The 25,982-nt window shown below is 46.8% G+C and overlaps 1 protein-coding gene across 3 annotated transcripts in view; it reads right to left on the bottom strand.

The window, feature by feature from the left end:
* CLK3 (CDC like kinase 3) overlaps window positions 1-25,982 on the bottom strand; it is a 32,676-nt gene that overhangs the window by 4,792 nt on the left and 1,902 nt on the right. Inside the window, exons 1-8 of one of the 3 annotated variants that reach the window (XM_048865972.2) lie at window positions 23,311-23,468; window positions 19,656-19,804; window positions 6,669-6,882; window positions 4,350-4,443; window positions 4,019-4,085; window positions 1,567-1,683; window positions 822-988; window positions 125-219 (exon numbers count right to left, since the gene is read on the bottom strand). In XM_048865972.2, coding sequence (XP_048721929.1) covers window positions 125-219; window positions 822-988; window positions 1,567-1,683; window positions 4,019-4,085; window positions 4,350-4,443; window positions 6,669-6,882; window positions 19,656-19,804 — 903 coding nt within the window. In that variant the 5' untranslated portion in view covers window positions 23,311-23,468. Of the gene's footprint in view, window positions 1-124; window positions 220-821; window positions 989-1,566; window positions 1,684-4,018; window positions 4,086-4,349; window positions 4,444-6,668; window positions 6,883-19,655; window positions 19,805-23,140; window positions 23,221-23,310; window positions 23,469-25,982 lie in introns of those variants that run through there. The other 2 variants (XM_048865973.2, XM_075132957.1) reach the window with 2 other exon arrangements.

Below are 25,982 nucleotides of genomic sequence, written 5' to 3'. Positions count from 1 at the left end.
CCAAGCCACTGGAGATGATGGCCCTCATGCTCAACCAGAGAATGGGAAAAAGGAAAATCTTTTTCTTGCAGAAAGAGGCAAGGAGTTCAATCATTTCACCCTCTTTCTCAGAGGCACAACCTACCTTGGTCTCATTGTACATGGTGTCGAAATCAGAATTCACAAAGAGGATGTTTTCAGGTTTGAGGTCAGTGTGAGTCAGCTGGTTGTCATGTAAAACTGCGGAGAGGGGTGGGGAGAGAAGAGAGAAAAGTTTAAGAATCAAGCGCTGGACCTTCCGTACAGTTATGTCTGTTACATAGGCCCCCTGCGAACACATGCTCCCTTGCCCCAAAGGACGGTACTTTGAACCAGAGTGCAAGGTGCTGCACCATGGCCCATGTCAACTGTGTATCAAACAGCTTCATTAAGCTACACAGAATTATCTTATTTGAAGCCAGGTTCTTCACTATATGTCATCACATTTTAACTGTTAAATATACATTTCAGTCACCCCATCGCGTTCGCCACATACAGGCAGTAAGTCTCGTCTGTGTGAAGCTTACAAGGTTTAGTTTCCCCCCTCTTTCAGGAGGAAACTGAGGTGAATCTAGAAGCCATGTCCTCAATCCACCTCCCTTCACTGTTCTCCAAAAACATCGGAATCGCTCACCTGATTTTAAACTCTTCAGACTGTGAAAAGTGAGACTAGCCAAAATGTTCAGACACTATTAACATGCATGTAAAAACAAACTGACATTTCTCAAAGAAAACACTAGCTGGCGAGTAGAACTCACCTCATTGCTGCAGACAACCGTGGCAAAGGAATCTGGGTAACTTACATCTCAAGGCATGGCAGAGCTGGTATGCCATGTGCCGGATCTGGGGGAGGGGATATGGCTGAAAGTTATTCTCCTTCAGGAATTCAAAAGTGTTCTTGCCCAGAAGCTCAAAGGCGATGCACATGTGGCCATGGAAATTGAACCAGTCGGACATCAGGACACACAAACTGGACAGAATGGATAATAAGAATGTTATTGGCCACACAACAATCTTCCAAGGAAGTAGTATTTCCATCCCTCCTTCTCCTCAAGTGACTAGCACACAAACACTCAGTTTTCAGACACAGCCCAGCCATGCTTCTCCCTAAGCAACCTGGGATTCACCTGCTCAATCATCCAGAGATGCCAAGGACATAGATATCCTAGTGTAAGCAGCAAAATTCTTACACTGAAGGGGGTGAGAAGCGGGGAATGTTTCACTATAAAGAACTGTGTTTAGTTAATAGGGAAAGATAAATTAACCCAATTCCCAGATATTTAAATGGTCAATAATTACATATTCAGGGACCTAGGAATAAGTCACAATTCATACTAAAAAAAGCCCTTCTATATTCCCAATCCCAGAGGGTGGACGAAGGAGAAGACAACACCATTTTCTAGGTAGACGGAAAAGACAGGCATTACGTTTTCATGCTCTTATCTCAGGCTCTCCCTCACACTACCTTGCACCGACCACCATCCTCTCCAAGTAGATACGTTGACAGCACTAAGCAGCAACAGCTTCTATGCAAGATATCAAACTTACTATTTGTTGTCCTTGTCTCTCTCTCTAATTTTCTTTAGGACATTAATTTCCAGTCTGGCTGCTTCTCGGTACTTTCCCACATTTCTAATAATTTTCAGCGCCACCTGGGATTTACCTCTGCAGAGGGGAAGATGACACAGGAATGGGTCAGAGGTGGAGTGGCCCAGACCACCTCAACAAATAATTGTCCCTAGGCAAAAAACAATTCCCAGTTTCTGAGATTCTTAACCCAATTTCTTTTTGGATGGAGAATGAGAAAATGTCTCTACAATAAATCCTGGGATGAGGTAGGAGACACTGGCCATTTTTCATCCCCTCCCCAAATTGGCCATGCAGTGGGAGCAAACCACAGCTGCCTATCACTGTATTAGTAAGCTATGCCCTGCTGTTGACTGCAGCATGAAACTGGGAAATGCAGCTTGGGAAAAGCCAGGATCAAGGAGAATCCATCACCCTCGCTTCATCTGCATATTCTTCCACCAGAGGCAACTAAAACCACTTTGTAGGAATGGTCCCCAGTCACCATCCCAAGGCTTGCTGGGGGCTAAGGCACTTATCCAAGTGACACCTTACTCCGCAAGTACTAAGGACTGGGGAGCCCCTCATATATCCACAGGATGGGAGAGGTGGAAATAATCCCCATATGTACTGCTGGCCACACCCCTTTGCTTTCCTCATCCTCCTCACTGGCCTCTGAGGGATTATCTCCAGTGCACCTCCAAAGGACTTAAGGAGTGGGATTTCCCTTCTCCATATTTTACACTGCACAAGAGAGGGACTCCACCCCCACAGACCTCAGGAAGGGGAAGAATGCTTTCCTCCTAAAGTCCTGTGCTCTCTTCAGCCCCATTTATGACTAAGCTCTTTGAGGCAAGGACTGTAGTTCAGAGAAGTTTCTAAGTAAACACAGGGCAGTCACATAGCAGAAACACTGACACAAAGAGGATAAGATCACTTTGGCAAACCCAGGATGGGCATATAATTGAGTGGAAAACAAGGCCAGCAAAGTAACAGCTTGGAATTTGATGATCTGCCCATTCTTGTCTATAGCAAAAGATGATACTGAGTGGAATCCAAGCTGAGGCAAACTAATACTGAATAACTGTTTCTAACAGAACTGCAGAAAGCCACAGAATACAATGGCCTCATGTTGTAACCAAGAAGGTCACTCAAGCATATCTCTTCTCTCCCCTCCCACTTTGCTAGGAACTTTTTTTTGAAGGGATAGGAAGAGCACCGGGTAGCGATCAACAGCTCCATGTCTAGTTGGCAGCCGGTATCAAGTGGAGTGCCCCAAGGGTCGGTCCTGGGGCTGGTTTTGTTCAATATCTTCATTAATGATCTGGAGGATGGAGTGGACTGCACCCTCAGCAAGTTCGAAGACAACACTAAACTGGGAGGAGTGGTAGATACGCTGGAGGGTAGGGATAGGATACAGAGGGCCCTAGACAAATTAGAGTATTAGGCCAAAAGAAATCTGATGAGGTTCAACAAGGACAAGTGCAGAGTCCTGCACTTAGGACGGAAGAATCCCATGCACCGTTACAGACTAGGGACCGAATGGCTAGGCAGCAGTTCTGCAGAAAAGGACCTAGGGGTGACAGTGGACAAGAAGCTGGATATGAGTCAGCAGTGTGCCCTTGTTGCCAAGAAGACCAATGGCATTTTGGGCTGTGTAAGTAGGGGCACTGCCACCAGATTGAGGGACGTGATTGTTCCCCACTATTCAATGTTGGTGAGGCCTCATCTGGAGTACTGTGTCCAGGTTTGGGCCCCACACTACAAGAAGGATGTGAAAAAATTGGAAAGCGTCCAGCGGAGGGCAACAAAAATGATTAGGGGACTGGAACACACGACTTCTGAGGAGAGGCTGAGGGAACTGGGATTGTTTAGTCTGCGGAAAAGAATGAGGGGGATTTGATAGCTGCTTTCAACTACCTGAAAGGGGGTTCCAAAGAAAATGGATCTAGACTGTTCTTGGTGGTAGCAGATGACAGAACGAGGAGTAATAGTCTCAAGTTGCAGTGCGAGAGGGTTAGGTTGGATATTAGGAAAAACTTTTTTCACTAGGAGGGTGGTGAAGCACTGGAATGCATTACCTAGGGAGGTGGTGGAATCTCCTCCCTTTGAAGTTTTTAAGATCAGGCGTGACAAAGCCCTGGCTGGGATGATTTAGTTGGGGATAGGTCCTGCTTTGAGCAGGGAGTTGGACTAGATGACCTCCTGAGGTCCCTTCCAACCCTGATATTCTATGATTCTACCTAGACTAAAACAGGCCCACAGACTCAGCACCAGATGCCAAGTGTGGAAGAGCTGGGGAATGTGTATCAGCATCTAAGAGAAAAGCGACAGCGACATCTGAAGAGGACAGGACAAATCCACCCCACCTCATCCATGTCTGAACTGACTGGTACATGATAGGTAAATCACTTGGAGACCAAGGATAGCATACCTGGCATGGTCCACACACTCCACAACTTTGCCAAAAGTGCCTTCACCTAGGCTGCCGACAATCTCATCTAGGAGAGAAAACAAGAGCTGATGTGAGCTTCGAGAACCTGAAGGGCATGAGGTCCTGCAATTTCACAGCATTCACATCTCAAAAAGGTATCTCCCTGCTACACTCTTTAAAACAGAAATGTCTATTGTCTGCTTCAGGCAATTACTGGTCAGCCCATTTATAAGCAATAAACACTAGAGACCCCTCCAGTACAATAAGAGAGATCTTGTCTAACATGGGGATAGAAAGTAGAGAGGTAAAGTTTTACGAAAGGTGGCTGTACATCGCTCTTGGAGCCAATCGCCGATTCTGCACACCAGGTGACCTTCCTTGTCATCTTCCACGCTCCTGCTGCGTTTACTGCTCTGTTGGCTTCTCTGCACACACCGCCCCCCGAAACGCCATCCGACCAATCGCACACAGCGGGCAGTTCCGATTGGCAGATTGAGTTGTCATTCAAAGGTGGAGACGACGATGCGTCGGTGGTTGGATTTTCCAGATCCCCGCATTTCATAAGGCACACAGCATATATAACGATAGGGATATTGCAAGGGACACGTCAAGACACAAACTAACTTCAAAACAGAAAAGTAAAAACAGCTACAGGTATGTAAAGAACTGTCTCATTAGCTACAGTGTCTGATGAAGCTGCCTCTTAGCGGGAAGTGCCACCCTCTTCTCTGGCAGGGAGCAGCAGCTGGGATGCTCCAGTCACTGGGTTCGTACAAGCATTCCCCCCATGTTTCGCCACAGAGGAGCAGATTCCTCTATGTGAATAGAGGATGCTGCCAGTAGCGCAAGAAGAGCGAGTGCTTTGCCAGTCACGTCACTTTCTCCAGTGGCAAGTGTGCCGATGGGTAGAGTACACAAGTCAGGTTGGTCAGGCTGTCCAGTAGAAGCCAGATTAGCAGTTCCCCCTTTGTGGAGTCTGGCCCGCTTTCCTTTGTATGTTTATTAATAAACACCTCCAGGTATCCCATGGTCTTGTCCCACCCTTGACTCGATACTACTCAGCCCTTCCCATCCTGATGGAACCAACAACAGAATTGATCCTATATCTGCAAGCCTGATTGGACCCATATAGGGCCAGTGTCATCGTCCTTCTTCTGCACAGATTTAAAACTTGAAAGAATTCTAGGAGCAGGAGAGTTAAGTCCCTCGAGAGCCTTATAGCTCATAGCTCCAGGTGTGCTATAGGTAAGAGCTCACAATCAAGCCCATTGCTACTAGCTTCTACTGGAAAACCAGCCAAACATTCCTGGAGGTTCCTTCCCGCCAGCAGAAACACCCCCACCAAAGCCAACAACTCTTCTGTCCAGTGACTGAACTTTTCTATTTAGTCCCTCAAACAAAACAAAGTGTAAAATTAGTTACATTCTATCTAGTGAGAGATTCCGTAACAGGGCTCTACAGTTCCATGTCTGAACTTCCTAATATGTGCTGCGCCATATTCCTTTCCCCAACAAGTCAAGAAGAATGAACTACAGACAAAGTTTAAGAGATCGTCTGAACGGAGAAAAAGTTTCAGAGAGCACTTGAGATAGCTGCGGTGAGACTTCACAACACAGAGTAGAGATCACAACAACCAAAACCTGCACAGTACCACCACACACGCACAGTTGTTATTGGAGCATTTCAATCATTTAACCTTGGCATTAAAACTCAGATAAATTCGGCTGGAAAAAAAAGAAGGAAAGTGATGGGCCATTAAGAGTTCCAAACCATGCAAGTATCCAGTATAACCACAGGGGTTAGGAATCAATCACTTTGTTTAAACTATATGAAAGCAACAAACTTGAGAACTGTGAATAGTAACGGATCCTTACTACGGTATGACAGAGGCGGTAAAGTTAAGACATTTGGATGAGTACCTCACAACACTTCCAAGTCACTCCATTGTCCTGGGATAACCCACCTCCCTTTTGCCACAAGTTGATTATTAATCATCACTAACTAGGAGAGGGAGGTTGTAGTTCACTCCAGTCAGAGAGAGAACAAGGACATTCTCAAACAAAACTTCAGTCCAAGGAAACTAGTGACAACAGGGCACCTCTCCCGAGTATTGTGGGGAAGTGGTTGATAACCAGAGTGCTAACAATTCTGAAGAATGGATTTGACACAGCTGACTCGTCCTAAAGGGTACAAGATTCTGACACAACAAACATGGAGTATCTACATTGGAGTATCTTATGCTGTCACAATGTAGCAGTAACAACTCAGGCAGAAGTTTCAATACGCAGCAGAAGTGGAACCTTCAAGCGAATAAAAGAGGAGGACACACAACCACAGTGGATGCTGCAACAGTGCAGGCCTGCATCCAGGAGTTCCCCTTGTAATTGTGCAGACAAGCATTCCATCTGGTTTCGCTGCACTCCCCCTGCACCCCCCATGCCTTGGGAAGCTAGGCTTTATTTCCAGGTGCTGGAATGGTCTGTCAAAATTAACAACTATTAATGCTTCCAGTTTAAAGACACAGTGAAGTGGAACAAAATCAAGAACAAAACAGAAGAGGGATTAGAGGTACTCACCCAGTGTATTCAGAGCTACAGAAGGTAAAAAGTTAAAACCTGAACAATCCTGAACTCATCCGGATGCTACTCACCGATGAGGCACTGCTACAAGACCTGGTCTTGCGCTTCCGGCAGCGATGCTGGTGCTTCCTTGTTCGGTGGTGCTCTCTGTCCCGTGATCTCCGGCAGTGGTGTGAGCGGGTGGAGTAATAATCCTCTCCAAAAGAGGGGCTTCTGTCTTCAAACCTGTAGTTATCACTCTCCCGTCTGTCTCTATACCTCCTTTGGTAAGGCATCCTCTCGTGGCTGCATTACAAATAAGAACCCACTTATAAACCTGGGAAGGCAGAGCACACTGCACAAACAACGGAGCACTGCTGCATGCAAAGGCAGCCTGACTACACATGTCCTTGTGCCCTCTGCAGGGCAGCGAGGAACAATGGCAGCAGATCTAGTTCTGAACTGAATCCTGATCTGGGAGTTTGCACCATATCACAGGACTTTTGGCCAAGTAGTTCAAATGGAAGGGATGTCAAAATATGTGGTATTCTCTCCTTTATGGGAAAGGAGGCTTAACGTGCAAATTTAGATCTGGGAAGGACTAGATTCTATCTTTGTGCCTCATCACCACAGTATGCGAGTACTTTCCTCACAACCCCTCACTTCCCCTATGCAGCACAGAAGCTTTTTTGTTGTGTTTTTTTAAACAGATGGGGAATTAAGGCCCAGAAAGACTAAATGATTTGCCCAGGTGAACAGAGAATCCCAGGGTAGCACAATGGGAACTTAAGTCCACCATTGCCTTAACAACCACACCATTCTTCCTCTCATTGACAGCCTGAAGATTAGAGTCCTTCATTTAATTACAAAGCAGGTGCTGTGTGTTCAACACAAGCATCCTCCGTGTTACTGCACATCTTGACCAGAAAGGATTACCTCTGTGGGCCAAAAGGACCATTCAGTCTCTATAGTCAGTCCCTGGTCTCTGATGACTGGTCAATAACACCAAAGTTATACCTAAAGAAGAGCTATGTGTGGCTCGAAAGCTTGTCTCTCTTACTAACAGAAGTTGGTCCAACAAGAGAGATTACCTCACCTACCCTGTCTCTCTAGTCTGGGACTGACCAGTTATAACATTACATAAAGTTATACCATGTTTAGAGTAAATTTTAGGCCAATTTAGTAACATAAGCAGATTTTTATACTAAGTGCCAAAGGATGCTAGACCTTCCACCTTTATCAGCTACAAACTTCTCTTCCACAATTATTTTTTAACTGAAGCCTCAACCTCAATACCAAGTGCTTCTGTTTTTAAATATAAATGTAATATAAATGATGTTACTACTTTAAAAAAAAAAAAAAGGGGGGGGTCCACAAATCTGGTAAAGCTTCTCCTGTTAGATCAGACCACTGTGATCCAAACAGTGAATCCCACTGTGACCCGGGGCCAGAAAGGATTAAGGAACTTGCAGGCTAATTGACCCAGATTCAACCTTTAGAAACACTGATAGATAATGTTTGTGTTTTTGTGTGTTTACTAGGGCTGTCGATTAATCGCAGTTAACTCATACGATTAACAAAAAAATTAACTGATTAAACAAATTAATCATAATCGCGCTGTTAAACAATACCAACTGAAATTAAATATTTTTGGATGTTTATCTACATTTTCAGATATATTGATTTCTATTACAACACAGAATACGAAGTGTACTGTGCTCACTTTATATTTTTATTACAAATATTTATACTGTAAAAATGATAAAGGAAACAGTATTTTTTAATTCACCTCATACAAGTACTGTAGTGTAATCTCTTTATCGTGAAAGTGTAACTTACAAATGTAGATTTTTTTTTTGTTACATAACTGCACTCAAAAAACAAAACAATGTAAAACTTTACAGCGCACAAATCCTACTCAGTCCTACTTCTTGTTCAGCCAATTGCTAAGACAAACAAGTTTGTTTACATTTACGAGAGATACTGCTGCCTGCTTCTTATTTACAATGTCACCAGAAAGTGAGAACAGGCATTTGCATGCCACTTTCGTAGCCAGCATTGCAAGGTATTTACATGCCAGATATGCTAAACATTTGTATGCACCTTCATGCTTCAGCCACCATTCCAGAGGACATGCTTCCATGCTGATGATGATCATTAAAAAAATAATGCATTAATTAAATTTGTGACTGAACTCCTTGGGGGAGAATTGTATGTCTCCTGCTCTGTTTTACCTGCATTCTGCCATATATTTCATGTTACAGCAGCCTCGGATGATGATGCAGCACATGTTCGTTTTAAAAACACTTTCACAGGAGATTTGACAAAACACAAAGAAGGTACCAGTGTGAGATTTCCAAGGATAGATACAGCACTCAACCCACGGTTTAAGAATCTGAAGTGCTCTCCAAAATCTGAGAAGGATGAGGTTTGGAACATGCTTTCAGATGTCTTAAAAGAGCAACGCTCTGATGCGGAAACTACAGAATCCGAACCACCGAAAAAGAAAATCGACCTTCTGCTGGTGGCGTCTGACTCTCATATTGAAAATGAACATGCGTCGGTTCGCTCTGCTTTGGATCGTTATCGAGCAGAACCCGTTCTCAGCATGGACACATGTCCCCTGGAATGGTGGTTGAAGCATGAAGGGACACATGAATCTTTAACGCATCAGGCACGTAAACATCTTGCGATGCCGGCTACAACAGTGGCATGCAAATGTCTGTTCTCACTTTCAGGTGACATTGTAAACAAGAAGCAGGCAGCATTATCACCTGCAAATTGTAACCAAACTTGTCTGTCTGAGCGATTGGCTGAAGTAGGACTGAGTGGACTTGTAGGTTCTAAAGTTTTACATTGTTTTATTTTGAATGCAGTTACTTTTTGTACATAATTCTACCTTTGTAAGTTCAACTTTCATGATAAAGAGATTGCACTACAGTACTTGCATTAGATGAATTAAAATATACTATTTCTTTTGTTTTTTACAGTGCAAATATTTATAATAAAAATATAAAGTGAGCAGTACACTTTGTATTCTGTGTTGTAATTGAAATCAAAATATTTGAAAATGTAGAAAACATCAAAAATATTTAAATAAATGGTATTCTATTATTGTTTAACAGCGCAATTAATCGTGATTAATTTTTTTAATCGCTTGACAGCCCTAGTGTTTACCTATATACTGTTAGACAAGAACTGTTTGATTACATTCTATCGCTGGATTCTCTTAATTCAGAGATTAAAAAACGGTTACCTACCTTTCGTAACTGTTGTTCTTTGAGATGTGTTGCTCATGTTCATTCCAAGTAGGTGTGAGCGCGCTGCATGCACAATCGTCAGAAGGTTTTTCCCCTAGTGGTACCCGTCGGGTCAGCTGTGGAGCCCCCTGGAGTGGCGCCCTTATGGCTGTGTATATAGGTCCCTGCCGACCCACTGCCTCTTCAGTTCCTTCTTGCCAGATACTCCTGGGTGGTTCTTGGAATGGACATGAGAACACATCTCGAAGAACTGTGACAAAAGGAAGGTAACCATTTTTTTCTTCTTCGAGTGATTGCTCATGTCAATTCCAAGTAGGTGACTCCCACTAAGTACCCCAGACGAGGGGTCGGAGTTCACCGAGTTTCAGACTGAAACACTGCTCTACCAAACGCAGCATCATCTCTAGCCTGCTGAGTAATGGCATAGTGCGACAAAGGCGTGAAGCGATTACCACATCGCCACCTTGCAGACGTCCTGAATAGGGACCTGAGCCAGAAACGCTGCAGAGGATGCTTGAGCTCTTGTGGAGCGTGTCATCAACGGTGGAGCCAGAATCTTTGTCAAGTAATAGCACGTCCTGATACAGGTCGTGATCCAAGAAGAGATACTTTGGGATGAGACAGGAAGACCTTTCATCCTCTCGGTAATGGCCATGAATAGCTGCATCGACCTTCTAAACAGCTTTGTCCACTCAATGTAAAAAACTAGCATGCATCTAACATCCAGGAAATGGAGCGTGAGTTCCCTGCTGTTAGCATGTGGTTTGTGGCAGAATACCAGCAGAAAGATGTCCTGATTCACATGAAATTGCGAGACTGCCTTTGGGAGGAAAGCCAGGTGTGGTCGTAACTGCACCGTGTCCTTATAAAACATGGTACAAGGGGGCTCAGATATCAGAACTTTGAGCTCAGACACTCTTCTGGCCGATGCTATAGCCACTAGGAATGTTACTTTCCATGAAAGGTACAGGAGAGAGCAAATTGCCAGGGGCTCGAAGGGAAGGCCCATCAGCCTAGAGAGCACCAAATTGAGAGCCTGGTGGGGGGAAGAATCAGTTGTCGTACTTGAGAGTACAGTCTGCCTAGACCAGAGGTGGGCAAACTATGGCCCGGAGGCCACATCCAGCCCATGGGACCGTCCTGCCCGGCCCCTGAGCTCCTGGTCTGGGAGGCTCAGCCCCAGCCCCGGCCCCTCCCCTGTGCAGCGCAATGCTCTGGGCAGTGGGTCTGCAGAGCCCGGCCTGCCAGTCACTGGTGCTCCAGGAAGCAGAAGGGGGCAGGGAGTGGGGGGCTGGATAGAGGGCAGGGGAGTTCAGGGGGTGGTCAGGGGTCAGGGCGGTCAGAGGGCTGGGAACAGGGGGGTTGAATGCGGGAGGGGGGGACAGTCAGAAAAGAGGGGTTGGATGGGGCGGCAGGGGACAGGGGGGTGGATGGGTCAGGGGCAGTTGGGAAGGGGGGGGGTTGGATGAGGCGGTGGTGGGCAGTTAGGGGCAGGGGTTCCAGGGGCAGTCAGGGGACCAAGAGCAGGAGCGGTGGATGGGGCAGGGGTCCCCAGGGGGCTGCCAGGGAACATGGGGGGTTGGATAGGGCAGGAGTCCCGGGGGGCAGTCAGGGAGCGAGAAGCAGGGGGCGTCAGAAAGGGGGTGGAGGCACGGTCATGCCTGGCTGTTTGGGGAGGGACAGCCGCCCCTAACCGGCCGTCCATACAATTTCAGAAACCCGATGTGGCCCTCAGGCCAAAAAGTTTGCCTGCCCCTGTTCTAGAGCTTTGAGAAAATGGCCTATGCTAGGGTTAGAAAACACTGAGTGGCCCACTGACCCAGGGTGGAGAGCCAAGATGGCAGCCAGGTGAACCTTTATTGACGATACTGTCAACCCCTGCAGTTTTAACTGGCGTAAATAGCCCAGGGTGAAGGGAATCGACATCTGCAATGGAGGAGTGCCCTTCTGAAGCAACCAAATTGTAAACCTCTTCCACTTAGCCAGGTAAGTGGCATAAGTGGAAGGTTTTCTGCTGCTGAGGAGAACCTTCCTAACTGAGTCTGAGCATGCAAGCTCCAACGGATTTAGCCACAGAATTTCCATGCCGTGAGGTGGAGAGATTCCAGCTTAGGTTACTGGAGGCGGCTGTGGTCCTGGGTGATCAAGTCCAGAACCAGGGGCAGAGTTAGAGGTGTGTCCACGGAAGGTCCAGCAGCATGGTGAACCAGTGTTGACGTGGCCACGCTGGAGCTATCAAGATTAACGACGCTTTGTCCTGTCAGACCTTGAGAAGGACTTTGTGGATGAGAGGGAATAGTAGGAATGCATACAGCAGGCACCCTTTCCGGGAAAGGAGGAAGGCATCTACAAGCGAGCCCTGGCAGTGATTCAGGAAGAAGTAGAACTGCTGACACTTCCTGTTGTGTTGTGTCACAAACAGGTCTACCTGGGGAAAGCTCCAACTTTGGAAAATACTGACTGGGACAGCCAGGCAAAGAGACCACTCGTGGCCATGATAGGACCTGCTGAGGCGGTCAGCCAGTTTGTTCTGCGAACCTGGAAGGTATGAGGCCTCCAATTGTATTGAGTGGGCGATGCAAAATTCCCACAGCTTGAGGGCTTTCTGACACGGGAGAGGAGCAAGCACCACCCGGCTTGTTTATATAAAACATGACTGTGGTGTTGTCTGTCAATACTGACACACATCTGCCCTGAAGATAGGTTTCAATTGCCTGGCAAGCAATGCGCACTGCATGCAGCTCCTTGATGTTGATGTGCAGCAAAAGTTCTGCCTAGGACCACAGACCTTGAGTCCTGAAGTCGCCTAAGTGTGCTCCCCATCCCATTGCCAATGCATCTGTGACTAGTGACCGTGTCATTTGAGGTTTGGAGAAGGGTATTCCCGCACATACTGTTTGTGGGTCGAGCCACCACTGGAGGGACTTGAGAACCGGAAAGGTAAGAGTGACCAGTTTGTGCACGTGGTCTTGGTTTGGCCTGTAGACCAGGACCAGCCAAGCCTGCAGGGGATGAAGCCGCAGTCTGGCATGCTGTACCACTTACGGGCAAGCAGCCATTGGTCCAAGTCATTTTAGGCAATTCCGCACCGTTGTGGTGGGGAATCTGCTGAGATAATTTATGATAGCACTCATGGCAAGGAAACAAACTTCCAGAAGAAAAGCCCTGCCTGGGTGGAGTTTAGGGCTCCGACAAACTCTATCCTCTGAGTGAGGGCTATAGTTGACTTTGCCACATTCAGAATGAGGCCAAGCTTGAGGAATGTCATACGCACCAGACTCACATGGTTTTCCACTTGGGCCCGAGATTGACCCTAGATTAGCCAGTCATCCAGGTAGGGAAATACCTGCACCTGCTGTTTCCATAGGAAGGCTGCCATAACCGCCATGCACTTGGTGAACTCCTGAGGAGCTGCTGAAAGATCAAAGGGGAAGACTGTGAACTGATGGATACTGTTTATCATGAATCAAAATCTTCTGTGGGACAGAATTATGGAGACTTGAAGCACGCATCCTTCAAGTCGAGGGCGGCATACCAGTCCCCCAGATCCAGAGAGGGGATGATGGAAGCCAGGGAGACCTTGTGGAACTTCAACTTCTTCATGAATCTGTTGAGGTTTCGCAGGTCTAAAATAGGCCTGAGCCCACCCTCGGCCTTGGGAATTAGGAAATATGAGTAGACCACCTTGCCCCTGAACTCCAGAGGGACCTCCACTACCGCCCCGTGAAGTAGGAGCGTTTGCACCTCCTGCACTAGAAGTTGCTCATGAAAAGGGTCCCTAAAGAGGGACGGGGAGGGAAAAGAATATCCCAGTTGTACCGTGCTCAGGTTATTTGAGCCTAAGCACAGTAGAAATGGGACAGACAGTTCACAAAAGGTGGGAAGGATCCAGGATGTGGACTGGTGTGCCACCCATGAGGTGTGCCTTTTAAAAAAAGTTCTCTTAGAAGCTGGAGACTGCCTCGTTGAGCCATGGCTCTGATTCAAGGAGTAGTGCGGAGGCCTTTGCCTATTACTCCTACCTCGTCTCCAGCTATAGTTCTATCTCTGCTGAGAGGGGTAGAAGTGAGGCACGGGCTGAGGCTTAAAACTGTTCTTCTGCAGGGCTGGCATGTGGAGGCCCAGTGACTTTAAGGTTTCCCTAGAGACTTTTAGGCTATGAAGCCTAGAGACTATCTGTTCTGTGAACGGACCCAAGCCGTCAAACAGCGAGTCTTGAATGGTCTGCTATACCTCTGGTGGGAGGCCCAAGACCTGCAGTCACCAGCTTCAGCACATAACAATGGCAGCGGACATTGTGCAGGTGGCCAAGTCCACCGCGTCCAACGCAGCCTGCAAGGAAGTCCTTGCAATCGCCTTACCCTCCTCGATAATAGCTCCAAAATCGAAATGGGAGTCTGTTGGAAGGAGCTCCTTAAACTTGGACAGAGGGAGCAGCTGAGCACCGCTTGCTGACTACCATTTGGAAGCTGAAGCCCCCTGGTGGAATAGACCTTATGGCTGAAGAGGTCCAACTTCTTTGGATTTTGACACAGGGCCTTGCTGCCCTTGCCTTTCCTTGGTATTGGCCACATCCACTACCAACATGCCCAGCTGAGGGCACGTGAAGAGGTATTCATACCTCTTGGAAGGTACAAAGTATTTCCTTTCCACCCCCTTTGCCATGGGAGGAATGGAGGCAGGAGTTTGCCAGAGGATCTTTGTGGTATTATGAATGGTCCTGATCAAGGGACAGGCCACACTTGACGGCCCTTCTGGGGGATGGCCCACCATGGGATCTGTGTCTTCTGACACTTCTGCTGCCTGAAGACCTAGGTTTTGAGCTACTCTTCTGAGCAGCTCTTGATGGGCTCTATTGTCCACGGCTGGCAAAGAGGTAGACACTACTGCCTCGTCTGAGGAGGAAGATGAAGAAGCCCCCATGGGCACAGGTTCCTCCTGACCCTCCAATTCACAAGGTTCCTCCCCCCAGTGATGCCATCTGCGTGGTGGCTGGCACGATACCAGCTGTGGTGCTGGGCTCCGATCCTTTAGGGGGTTCCCTTACCATCGAGGCAGATGGGGGGTTCCGCCTGTCTGAGGCAATGGACAGGGACCTGGAGCTCAGCCCCTGGGCTTGATGGTATGCTCAGGGGGTCCAGAATGGCTATTGCGTTGGAGCTTGCCATTGAGGAGGCCAGGGCATCATAGGGACCTGGTGTGCCTCCTCCCGCCGGGAACGATGAGAATGGTGCCGGCTCTGCCTGGAGATATAGGACTCCAACTTCAAGGCTGAGTCTGACGTTGGGGACCACGAGGGTGCTGGAGAGCAATGCCCCAATGAGGGGGACTGCTGCCGAAGCATGGCCGGTTTGCCCTCAGAGAGAACTGGCCCCTTGTCCGGTGCCAGTTCCAGAAACTGCTGTGCCACCATCTCCATAAGGTCCCTTGTGGCCTCAAAATGTATCTGGGGTAGATGGCTTGTCCAGCTCCCCCATCTGGCTCTCTTGTGCTGGGGAGTCCAACAGGACTGGACTCAACGGTTCCGCCTGTTCGGCCGGAGTCAACAGTGCCGGTGTTGCTTGAGAAGGAACTGAGTGTCTCCGCGAGCCCCATCGCGCTCCACTGCTCTGTTGGCGAACGCCCCCTCTCAGCTCTTCTTTGCTTCTTATGCGGCACCGGCAAGCGTGATCAGTGCCAAGAGGCCGCTGAAGTTGTCTTCAGTTCCGGAGAGTGTCGGTGCCGTGAGTCCCTGGGTGCCAGGTTCTTTGCCAGCACCGCAGCATCCCTTACGGGGGCCAGTGTGCTCCGCACCAAAGTGCTGGATTTCGGCGCTGACACAGGCTGTGCCAGCTGTGGGCAAAGAGCCAACTGCATAAGAAGAAGTTTGAAGTCCCTCTCCTTTTTTGTTCTTGGGTGGAAGCTCCTGCAGATTCTACACTCTGATGGGCTTCCCCCAAGTACTTTAAGCAGGAGTTGTGAGGATCTCCCCTGGGCGTAGGCTTTTGACAAGATCCACAGGATCTGAAGCCTTGACACCGAGGCATACCCCTGTCCCCAAAGGTGAGAGTGGGGGGAAAAGGGGGAAGGCCCTACAAAGTCTTAACTAAAAACTATAAATACTATGCTAATAAAAACTATTTACAAAACAAAGAAAGGGAATGCTAGGGAATCGCTTGCCCGAGGCAAGAGAAGCTTACTGACATGGACAGTAAGAAGGAACTGAAGAGGCGACCGGTCGGCAGGGACCTATATACACTGCCATAAAGGCACCACTCCAAGGTCCACAGCCAACCTGATGGGTACCGCTAAGGGAAAAACCCTCTGACAACTGTGGATGCAGCGCGCACACACCTACTTGGAATGGACATGAGCAATCACTCGAAGAATAAAAAGATATTAACATTTAAATGAACTATAAATATAGGGATATCACTGTCTCAACTTCTCTTTGAAGTATGTAGCAAATCACCTGCAAATGGCGGGAGATAGGCAATTGCCTTATGTTAAACCATGTAGCTAATTACCAGTGAGAAAATAGACGGTTACTTCAAAAGCCTATTGTTCACCCAAGGACTGGTGCTGTCAATAGGCTGCAAAAAATCTCTATACAAAAACTCTTAGGACCAGATCCTTTCATCTCAGATCTACTTAAGCTTCATTCAGGGGAAGTTTGAGGTGTAAGACTCCAGTCCCATCTGGACCACCCAGATATTGAATATTTGGACACTGAACTATAATATTTGATTCTGAAAAGGACTCTTTGCAACTCTGAAGCTCACCATCTCTACTATAAAACTGACCTAAAAACTATTTATACCTGTATGTATAATGATCTTTTAACCAATACATTGTTTTATTTTTTAATAAATGTTAGCTTAGTTGATAAGAATTGGCTGTAAGCATGTATTTGGGTAAGATCTGAAATATTCATTAACCTGTCCAATCTGTTGGGACTGGCAGAACTTTTTATATGATGAACAAGATTTTCAGTAAGCCCCATCATATTTGACTTGGCTGTCTGGGCGGGAGCCAAAGGCTGGGTTGCTTTAAGGGAACTGTGTTTTTGGCGTCTGGGTAACCAGTACAGCATTATGGAAGCTGTTTTGTTGCTGGCTTGGTAAATCTAAGTATCAGAATAACCACCAGTTTTGTCTGTCACATTCTTTACAGTTTACCAAAATTGAGCAATCTCAGTGTGGCTCCGCTAGGACCTTGGTCAAACGCACATTCCCTTAGCTAGCTGGGGCTGGGCAGAGTTTAGGCACTGACCCAGGCTCTACGCACATACTCACGATGCAGACCTCATGTTTGATATCCCTTCTGGCAGAGGCGATGCCATGGTCCAAATTTGCCTGCTAACCCCCACTCCCACAACAAAAGCAAGACCATCTCTTCTCTGGCCCTTGTATCTGAGTCCTGAGTTTAAGTCCCCTACCAACACCTGTTCTGCTGGTGATGATTTTGCACCTTCCACTTCATCAGCCCCCCTGAAGAGAAATTTGGTCAAACTGGTTTTCCTGCTCAGGCAACCTCCTTAGCACACCCATTGTCAGATTAGAGCACAATTGTGAAGGTTAACAACTCCATTTATTAGGTCTAGGAAAGACCTGCTATAGTACTGTCAGCAAATGTTTGCTTCCATATCCACACAGAGGCATTCCATGATAACAATTTCATATCAACCAGAATTCATAAGTTGTACATACAGATTCCCCATATGGTCACAGTGGTGTATGATACTGAATGAGAAGGCAGTGTTTATGTAGCAAAGCCTGTAGTTCATAAAGACAAAGGTCAGTTTATTGCCCTTTCACATTCAAAGTGAGCGTCTTATATTTTAAGATTGTCTGAAGTTTACTTTATACATTTATTTTTGATGTGCAGTTAACCACAACTTGACGCCATTCAATAGTTACATAAGAGCAACCAGCCATATCTTTAATCAAAATTTTGGGAGCTGCTAATGTTCCAGTTTGTCAAGTCTCGATTTTCTTCATTTTTCTCCCTCTTTGCCAACCAAGGGGCCAATTGTTGCCAGGCAGGATAGTGATTTCACTTGATCCATTAGATGCCAAAAGAAATCTGATGAGGTTCAATAAGGATAAGTGCAGGGTCCTGCACTTAGGATGGAAGAATCCAATGCACCGCTACAGACTAGGGACCGAATGGCTAGGCAGCAGTTCTGCGGAAAAGGACCTAGGGGTGACAGTGGACGAGAAGCTGGATATGAGTCAGCAGTGTGCCCTTGTTGCCAAGAAGGCCAATGGCATTTTGGGATGTATAAGTAGGGGCATAGCGAGCAGATCGAGGGACGTGATCGTTCCCCTCTATTTGACATTGGTGAGGCCTCATCTGGAGTACTGTATCCAGTTTTGGGCCCCACACTACAAGAAGGATGTGGATAAATTGGAGAGAGTCCAGCGAAGGGCAACAAAAATGATTAGGGGTCTGGAACACATGACTTATGAGGAGACGCTGAGGGAGCTGGGATTGTTTAGCCTGCAGAAGAGAAGAATGAGGGGGGATTTGATAGCTGCTTTCAACTACCTGAAAGGGGGTTCCAAAGAGGATGGCTCTAGACTGTTCTCAATGGTAGCAGATGACAGAACGAGGAGTAATGGTCTCAAGTTGCAGTGGGGGAGGTTTAGATTGGATATTAGGAAAAACTTTTTCACTAAGAGGGTGGTGAAACACTGGAATGCGTTACCTAGGGAGGTGGTAGAATCTCCTTCCTTAGAGGTTTTTAAGGTCAGGCTTGACAAAGCCCTGGCTGGGATGATTTAACTGGGAATTGGTCCTGCTTCGAGCAGGGGGTTGGACTAGATGACCTTCAGGGGTCCCTTCCAACCCTGATATTCTATGATTCTATGCTGGGCCAAGACCAACTAATTTAACACAGGCTGCCAAACAGATAGCAGCAACTGTAGGTCACTACTGACCTTGGTTGAAACTGAAATATAGATCTCAGATTCCTAGACTTTAAGGCCAGAAGGGACCATCATGTTCATCTAGTCTGACCTCCTGCACATTGCAGGCCAGTAGGCCCATTATCTCTGGCTGAATTACTGAAGTCTTCAAAACTTGATATAAAGACTTCAAGAACAACAAAAAATAAAAACCAACCATGGAAAGGTTAAAGAATGTAAGGGTCAGCTGGATACACTTTTTATTGCCTTTGCACTAGCAAACTGCAGTTGCAAGTTGAAACACGCAGACACCACCTGTGCAAGCTGCTATGCTGACTAGCTATCCTGTTTCAGATGCACAGTGTACCACATCGGCATGCAGCACTACTTGCAAATGTTACAGTTCCCAGCACAGTTCCCTGAAGCAGATGCTTAGTGCCTATGCTAAATTTATTTGCACCTATGCATTATTTGGTTTGTTCCAATGGATGCTTTGAACAAGGCTGGAATTTAAGCAGGGTCAAATTAGGAAGGATCACATATAGCTGAACTAAAAACAGCTCTCTTTTTTAAAATTTTAGGGTAACACTTTCACTCTACCCTAACTAACTAAATCTGGGCAGCAATTTCAGAAGACAACTTGGTTTGACATTAGAGATTTAATTCACTCCTTGATATCAGTACTGAGAAACACTGACTCCAGGGCAGGGTATTTCATCAATACTTAACGTATCTCAGTATTTTAGAAAGGAGACGTAGTTGGATATGAGATTTAACAAGAGGCTCAGAAACAAACCCATTTACTTCCAATTTTGAAGCTATTAGCCATGATCAGGAAATGCTGATAATGTTATCACCACCCAATTCTATCCCTGAAATCTGATTAGAATCTTAGAGGAGAATCCCAGCCTCCAATTAAACCAGCTCTCACCTTCTAGACCGTGATCTCCTTGGAAGATCCCTTTGAGGCTGGTATCGCAATCTTCCTTCATATTCTCTGCTGTGAGACCTCCGTCTCTTCCATTTGTGACTCATGTAGGTCTCCTGCTCAGGGGATTGATATCTCTTGCAGTGATGCATCTAGGGACATAAGAAAGGCACTTCAAGTAAAAACTGTCATTTCCTCTAGGGGCAAACATTTCTAGTTTCCTACACCCAGGTCCCCACCAACTTCTACACAGAGTTCAGGAGCGCCAATATTCTCTGAAACTTATTGTTCACATTTTACTGACTTTTTGAAAGCCTCATACAGCTCACTGCATAGTAAGCAAAAAGCATGAAAACAGAAACCATGCCCAAAGAGTTGGAGGAAATTCCCATAAAAGCCATCCATCACCAGCAATATTAATAATTAGAAGTTATAATTTTAAAAAGGCTTCACAAAGCAAGCAATGCATGTAACCAAACCCCAAAAAACATTACAGGGACACCATCAACATAAAAACCACTTTTTTTCTAAAAAGTTTTATACCCTCTTTTGTTACAAACACCTAAAATTATTGTAACTGAAAGAAGCTAGGAAAAACTTTTCCCTGTATTTTTTTTTCCAGTTTATTTGCTTTACAATAAACTGGAATCTGTTTCACTGTTTCCTCTGTATACCAGTTAGTTTACCCTGTTTCACAAAAGCAATAAGGATGAGAACACACTGTTAAACAGGAAAAGTGATTGTAAAACTACAGAAACTGGCAGGGAGACTCAGGAGCGGATGTAAGACTTGACACTATTTTAACTTTTTAAAAACTGACTATATTAAATAAAGTGTCCCTTTAATACAAAAGAGCACTGATGCTCTGTTTAAAAAAAAAAGATAAATGACACCTAAATAATCAGACACAAAAGAGACGTGGATGGCTCAGAGTATCTGTAAGTAAAGACAGAACCTTTCACTTCTTGATCATAGTTAGAATCCAGACTATATTAATATGGTGTGAAAAAAATCAGTGCTTCCAAACAGCTTTTCACTCACATGCAAAATGGTGTTCTTGGGCCAGTTTCTAGTGGACTGGAGTCCTTATTTGCAGAACAAACAGATTTCAACGGTATCTGTTAGGGAATCTTCCACACACACGTATTCAAAAGACAAGTGAGATTTAAGAATGCAGTGGCCAGAGTAGAGATTGATTATCCAGTTTCCTCTCACTGCTTTGCCCTGCTCCAGTGCAAAGCAGTCATAAATCCTGGTTTAAATGGCCTCAGGAGGATTCCCTGGCATAAGGAAAGCCTCTAGTGGCATAAAGCAGTCATAGCAGTTCTTACGCCCCTCCCCCTCGGAAAGAGGCCCGGACAACCTGCACAATGACACTAAGCTCCTCAAAAATCCTTGTTGGTACTTCATGTAAGACAGTAGCCTGAAGGCTACTCTAGCTTGGATCACCCTGGGTGCCAGCTCCAGGATCAGGGAGCATCTGAGGACAGCTTGGCCAGTTTAGAGAACATGGGCCAGATCATCTTTTAAGTTAACAATGAAATTAACTATCACTGTTACACTGGAAGCTGGAACAAACTATAAGCCTCTTAAAAGGCCACCATCAGATCAATTTAGGGCCAAAGTGTAAGTTATAACATTTTACTGTTTTTAAAAAAGCAAGACCAACCATTTCCATTTCCCATTTAATCAAAGTGATTTAAGTCATCAATTTTAATCTTGTTTTGCATTTGTATTTTTTAGTTATTTTCCTAAAGAAAGGTTCATTCACATCAATTGGTATAATCACGAAAATGAGCTGATCTGCGACCAAATATAAAAATTTAGTGTAAGGGCAATACTACTTTTTGCTATCCAGGGAGATATGCTATATCTATTCACATTTATTTAACCAATTATACATCTTAACATACATTTATTCAGATTCTTAATTTCTACACTTTCCTCTTGGTTCTGTACATAATTTTTTAAAAAAGAGCACCATTTAATGCATTAAAATTTGAGGAGGGCTCATTGATGCAGCATTTGGGTTTATTTACATGATTTTAATAGATTAGAATAAGTTTAAGCATTACCATGGTTAGTAATTTCTAATTTAATTTCAACCATATTTTAAAAGAAAATGTATTTTAAATAAAATCTGATTTAAATAAAAACAATTTTTTAAAAATTAAAAATAATTGATTTTTATTCTCTCAGTATCCCTTGCAGTATTCACAACTCAAACGCCACAGAATTGGACTAATTCATGAGTGCTAGAAGAGAAAATTAAGTCTATTTTCTTTAGTAGAGAAATGCAAAATGTAGACATAATTGTGGAAAGCCTGTCAGATTTTGAAAGCCCTCAAGTCTGGTTAAAAAAAAATAAATCAAGTTTAAAAAAAAAAGCTGATCTTGAACTAATAATGCCCTAGAACAAAGCACTCATTCCTGGTTTCTCCCTCATCGTGTATGGATTTTCTAGATCTCTTCTGCTGCCTTATTTCTACTTTATCTCCATTTACTGTCTGAGACACCTTAAGTCCCATTCTTTTGAAGTGGAAAGCCTTAACCAGCAGCGTCAATGGTTCCTCCTACCATATTCTACCATCCCATCACGGTGACCTCACATCTACCTGAAGAGATCTAGACAAAACTTCAATTGGACCCATCAGCACAGCTTGTTTCTTCAGACAGTGAAAATGGTGGCTAGGGAACAATGCAAAACACTACTTCCCTGAAGGTGTCAGCCTCGTGATTGAGACACTAAAGTAGAACCCACAAAGTATTCAGCCTCTAAGACCACAGGTGAACATTTCCCCTCCCTTCATCCGTTTGACTACCAAATCTGTGTATCCACTTCTCTCATCTGCCAATCCAGCTAGACACAGAAACAAATCATCTCCCAAACCACTCTGTGACAAAGGGGTTTCCAGTTTCTGCTTTAACAAAACCCCGTAAGAAACACAGTGTTGTTCCTCAATGCAGCATATTACAAAGAAGGGCACTTGGTCATTATCTCAGAGTTGCAAAAAAGGACTTTGGCCCCTTTGCATCCTTCATGTGATCATAGCAATGAAAATTTTTAAATGGACATAGAAGGGTTTTAATTTTGGATTGTCAGCTATCTCACCCAATACAATTATATTATTTCTACATCATCTTCATCAGCAGACGTTCCAAAACCGGGGCTCAGCTGTGAAAATATTTGTAAATTTCAAAACCCCGCCCCCCCATCTCACAGGAGCCAGCAGAGGAACTGGTTCCAGACACACACCCTACAGCATAAACAAAACAGGCCCAGAGGCGGGGGCAGAGAAGGGGGGCGCCCCGGGACCCTCGGGGGGGGGGGTCAGCCCCAGGGGCGGGGAGCAGGCGCCCCAGGACCCTCGGGGGCTGGGGGGGGGTCAGCCCCAAGGGCGGGGGGCAGGGAAGGGGCGCCCCGGGACCCTCGCGGAGAGGGGTCAGCCCCAGAGGCGGGGAAGGCCCGCGGAGGGAAGCGCTCAAACCTGGCGTTGGCGAAGCGCGTCTCGGCCCTCAGGCCAAGCCAAGCCAGGCCAGGCCCGTCCCGTGCCCCATCCGGGTCTCCCCCCTCCCCCACTCCGAGTTCCCGGATGTTCTGGCCCCGCTCGCGCTCCCCGCCTCCAGGGGTTGTCGCGGCCGGGCGCCCAGCACTCACCGTCCCGCACCCCCTCAGAGCTGCGCTCGGCGGCTCCGCTCAGGCCCTGCACCGCCGCCACTGCTTCCGCTTCCGGCTAGACCTGCGGCGCGAGCGGGCACCCTGCGGCCACCTCCTCCAACCACGACACGAGCTGCGCGCGCACCGCCTTCCTACTGACAACCCGTCACGCCGGCAAGAAGGGCTCCTCCGAGCTCTACCTACGCTCCTGGTTCCTCTAGCCACCCGCTCTATGCTCTTGGAGGACTCCTGTGCGGAAAACCCGCTTCTTCCTGGGGCACGTGGCGGCCGGGCGGGGACAGGCAGGGGCTTGGCGTACAACCGGGCACCTGTGCAGCGTGCTCGCGCAGAGAGCGCAAAGCCCCGGGGTATTGCATTTGCTTTCCTTGGTTAACAGCCATGAATGAATTGTATTTGTTGCCAGGGGGTCGCTTGGCACAAGCTCAGCCCAGCCCCTGCCACGTCCCCTGCATTCGCACCCCGCCTTCTGGAGCGCTACACCTGCCTTTAGCCACAGCCCTGCTGCAGGTTTTAACTGCACCGTCCAGGCCGTGCCTCGCTGCAGGGCTGCGGAGTCGCACCTCTTAGGGAAAAGCCATGAAGCGCTTCGGCCCTTAAGGGTCTCACGTGTAGGGAGCAGCTTGCGGGAGCCGGATCATCTCTGTGGAATTTTTAAGAGATCCTCTAGAATTAATTCATGAAAAGGAGGACTTGGGGCACCTTAGAGACTAACCAATTTATTTGAGCATGAGCTTTCCTGAGCTACAGCTGACTTCATCGGATGCATCACAAAAGCTCATGCTCAAATAGGTTAGTCTCTAAGGTGCCACAAGTCCTCCTTTTCTTTTTGCGAATACAGACTAACACGGCTGTTACTCTGAAACCAATTAATTAATAGCTCACCTTACCTGATCACTCTCCTTACAGTGTGTATGGTAACACCCATTGTTTCCTGTTTTCTGTGTATATAAATCTCCCCACTGTATTTTCCACTGAATGCATCCGATGAAGTGAGCTATAGCTCATGAAAGCTTATGCTCAAATAAATTTGTTAGTCTCTAAGGTGCCACGAGTCCTCCTTTTCTTTGTCCTCTAGAATTGTGTATCAGGGATAGAATTCTCTCTTAAACGCCGTAAGGAGGTTTAAAATTCCATGCAAAGGATCTCATCTATACTAAAGGGACTCTATTAACCCCAATCTAGCCTACTGAAAAAACAAAACGAGAAATTTCAAGTTGCTACACATGCCCCTGAGAACCCCTGCCATTTTTTGGCCTACATCTTTTCCTCCCAAGGGATTCAACAAGGATTCCCTTCCTTTGTCTTGTCAAGTGGGTCAGGGTTTCCCTCAGCCCATATACAGGCAAGGATGGTGGGTCCCCAGGATTCAAAGCATCTGCAGGCTGCTGGCTGTCTTGACAACTGCTATGCCCCCAACTTCTGCTTTTGTCAAGACCTTCTTCTAGCAATTGTTCCCCTGATCTGTGAGTGGGATCAGGAAAGAACCCTAAGTGTGTATAGTACAGTATCTAATGTTTGAGACAGGAACTTCAGTTTAAAGGGCCTGGGGCTCCGGCCACCGCTACTGCCCTGGGGTAGTGTCGGTAGCCGGGGCTCTGGCGGTGATTTAAAGGGCCCAGGACTCCCAGCTGCCGCTACCGCAATAGAGCCCTGGACCCTTTAAATCCCTGTCCGAGCCCCGGGGCTCCCGGCCGCCTCCGCTACATGGGGGCTCCGGCAGCGGGGCTGTGGTGTCAATTTAAAGGGCCTGGGGCTCTAAATGCTGCTGGGAGCCCCAGGCCCTTTAAATCGCCAGCCTGGGGGAGCCGGTCCGGACGGCGCACCGGCTCTTGCCGGTACGCCATACCAGACCAGACCGGCTTACTTTCACCTCTGCCCCAGGGATACTGCCAGTGTTAGCTGGGCTGTGTTATCTGTCCTAGCATGTCTGCAATGAAGAGCGTTCAGTGAAGTCATGTTGTCACTCCCTGGGAGTTTGTTCTGCTGAGTTATCTAAAAACAGTCACAGCTTGCTTTTTCTGTGAAAGGAACCCTTGATCGGGCTGTTATGGGGCGCATGTGTATGTGCATGTGTGGTCACTGAGCCAGATTCATCCCTGGTCCAGGGACAGAGAAGGGGCTAGCGTCTTCCTTATTCAGGACCTGCTGAGGGCAGGTTTGGCTCCTGGTGCAGGCTAAGGTAGCTCTAAGCTGCTCTAACTTGCCTGCTGCACGGTTACAAAATCATTGGGGTGCAGCTCTGCCACCCACCTGCTGTGAAGTGCTCTAGCTCGCTCCCCCCATTCTAAAATGCTCCCTTCACTGGGGCCAACTGCGGTGCATGTAGGTGAACCGCCCACCTCACCTGCTCTGAAATGCCCCAGCCCCCACGGCCCTCAAAATGCCTCCTGTGCTGGGGCTTCCTGCAGCATGGGGGAGAAGGGGCGGGAGAGTTAGTTCTACAGCTCTGTCAGAGAGCCTCCTGTGCCATGGGTATGCCTTGGGTGGGGGCTTACAGCCTGTGTGCTCGCTTACCTCTGGTCACTCAGTATTGCCAACCCTCGTGATCTGATCACGAGTCTCACAATATTTGGTGTTTTCCTTAAAGCCCCAGCTCCTGGAGTCATGTGAGTATGTGAGACGCTCAGCTTTCGTTTTTATATAAAGCGTAT

The sequence above is a fragment of the Caretta caretta genome, chromosome 10, assembly GCF_965140235.1.
Source record: "Caretta caretta isolate rCarCar2 chromosome 10, rCarCar1.hap1, whole genome shotgun sequence".
Lineage (NCBI taxonomy): Eukaryota > Metazoa > Chordata > Testudines > Cheloniidae > Caretta > Caretta caretta.
Note: the sequence above shows the minus strand (reverse complement) of the source record. Positions and strands in the feature narration are given on the sequence as shown.